General features: G+C 38.6%; 1 protein-coding gene across 5 annotated transcripts in view; it reads right to left on the reverse strand.

The window, feature by feature from the left end:
* The window catches only part of phldb2b (pleckstrin homology-like domain, family B, member 2b), a 45,119-nt gene that overhangs the window by 2,402 nt on the left and 41,130 nt on the right, over positions 1-1,587 (reverse strand). For all 5 annotated transcript variants that reach the window (XM_032503930.1, XM_032503931.1, XM_032503932.1 and 2 more), the window contains 2 exons: positions 1,083-1,302; positions 40-125 (listed from right to left, as the gene is read on the reverse strand). In XM_032503930.1, the coding sequence (XP_032359821.1) occupies positions 40-125; positions 1,083-1,302 (306 nt within the window). The remainder of the gene's footprint in view (positions 1-39; positions 126-1,082; positions 1,303-1,587) is intronic.

Consider the following 1,587-nt stretch of genomic DNA (forward strand, 5'->3'; position numbering starts at 1 on the left):
CACACACACACACACACACACACACACACACACACGTACCTTATGTGCATTCTTTAAGTGATCATAATACACTTCTTCAATAGCTTGGAAGTAGATGACTCCTTTCAGCTTGGCTTCATGCTTGTCTGCAGAAGACATAATAGTTGCTATGAGATATAAATATAAACAAAATGTATAAATACAAAGTTTGTAAATGTACTGTAGCGATAACACCAGCTAAGTTGCATCAATTTAATTCTAACATACCAGATACCTGCAGAAACTTTATTTCATGGTATGTGGGAATGTCCAAAGATACTCTCATTCTGGAGGAAGGTGTTGAACCTGGACTGAAGCCAGATCACTGGTGAGGAAGTTCCCCTTAGCCCTAAATTATGCTTATTAAATCTCTACCCAGACGGCTGTATAACCTCTAACAATGTTAGATATCTGCTGAATTTTTTTTGTTTTTGAAGCCAAACGATGCATGGATCATGGAAATCAGGCACACCTTGTGAAATATTGCAATGGTTGAGGGAAATGACTTTTTACTTAGCTTTAGAAAAGATAAGTTACGCAACATAAAATAGGCTTGACAAGTTTTGGAAAATTTGGAGCGTTTTCTTGGATGCGGATGGGTGAAGTTTTTTCCCCCCTTTCTTTTTTGTCCAAATAAGATAACATACTCCTAATGCCTGTAGTGTGCCATCTGTACTATACAATGTTGAGATAAACAACTGCTGTATGTAATTTGGGTAAGCATACACCTGGATGTACAGATTCATAACTGTGAGTAATACAACTAATACATTTCATTTTTTGTCCCCTTTCTGTTTTATGTGCCTTGTTGTACTGTTTTTGTTTGTCAAATGTACAAAAAACTCAAAAAAATGTTTACAAAAAGTAAAGTTCTGTAAGTGCTTTAAGTAAGTACTGTAGCGAGTTTCATTTCAATTTCAAATGCATGTAAAACTTTGGAGACATCATCTGAAATGTGTTTAAATATATCTGTGAAATACTATGTGGATGATGTGCACACCCATCTATGTAGATCTGTGTATTTGCATCTTCGTGTAGTAGTTTTTGTGCATCCCGTGCCCTACCGGAATAGTAGGAGAGTGTGCGTCGGTTGCGGTCAAAGACGAACCAGCGTTTCTTCCAGGTTTTGATTTTGCCTCCCATTTTAATCAAGTAGCCACGGCAGGTCTTTTCAGAGATGGACAAGTGGAAGCACGTGTCTGGGCTGTGGCCCGCCGACTCAATGTGAGCCCGCAAGTCAAAATCGTCCTTTCGCACTGGCAGGTACCGTGTTAGCGGTCGAGACTGGAGAAAAAAGAGTGAATGGGTTCATTGAAAAGGGGAGGGCATTGGTTCAAGTAATAATAATTTTAAAAAGCAACCACGTATTTATCATTTTTTTTGTGTTTATATAATTTGTACAAATCATGCCGATGTGTATGTTAGATAGATTAAAGCATAAGATTCTTTCTTCTGCTGCCAAGAGTTGATGGTCCAGGCAAGAGAACAGAAGATGATGGAGTGTCAGACATGATTGAAACCATACAAAGAGAGAGAGAGAGAGAGAGAGAGAGCGAGAGAGAGAGAGAG

Source organism: Etheostoma spectabile, chromosome 22 (genome assembly GCF_008692095.1).
Source record: "Etheostoma spectabile isolate EspeVRDwgs_2016 chromosome 22, UIUC_Espe_1.0, whole genome shotgun sequence".
Taxonomy (NCBI): Eukaryota; Metazoa; Chordata; class Actinopteri; order Perciformes; family Percidae; genus Etheostoma; species Etheostoma spectabile.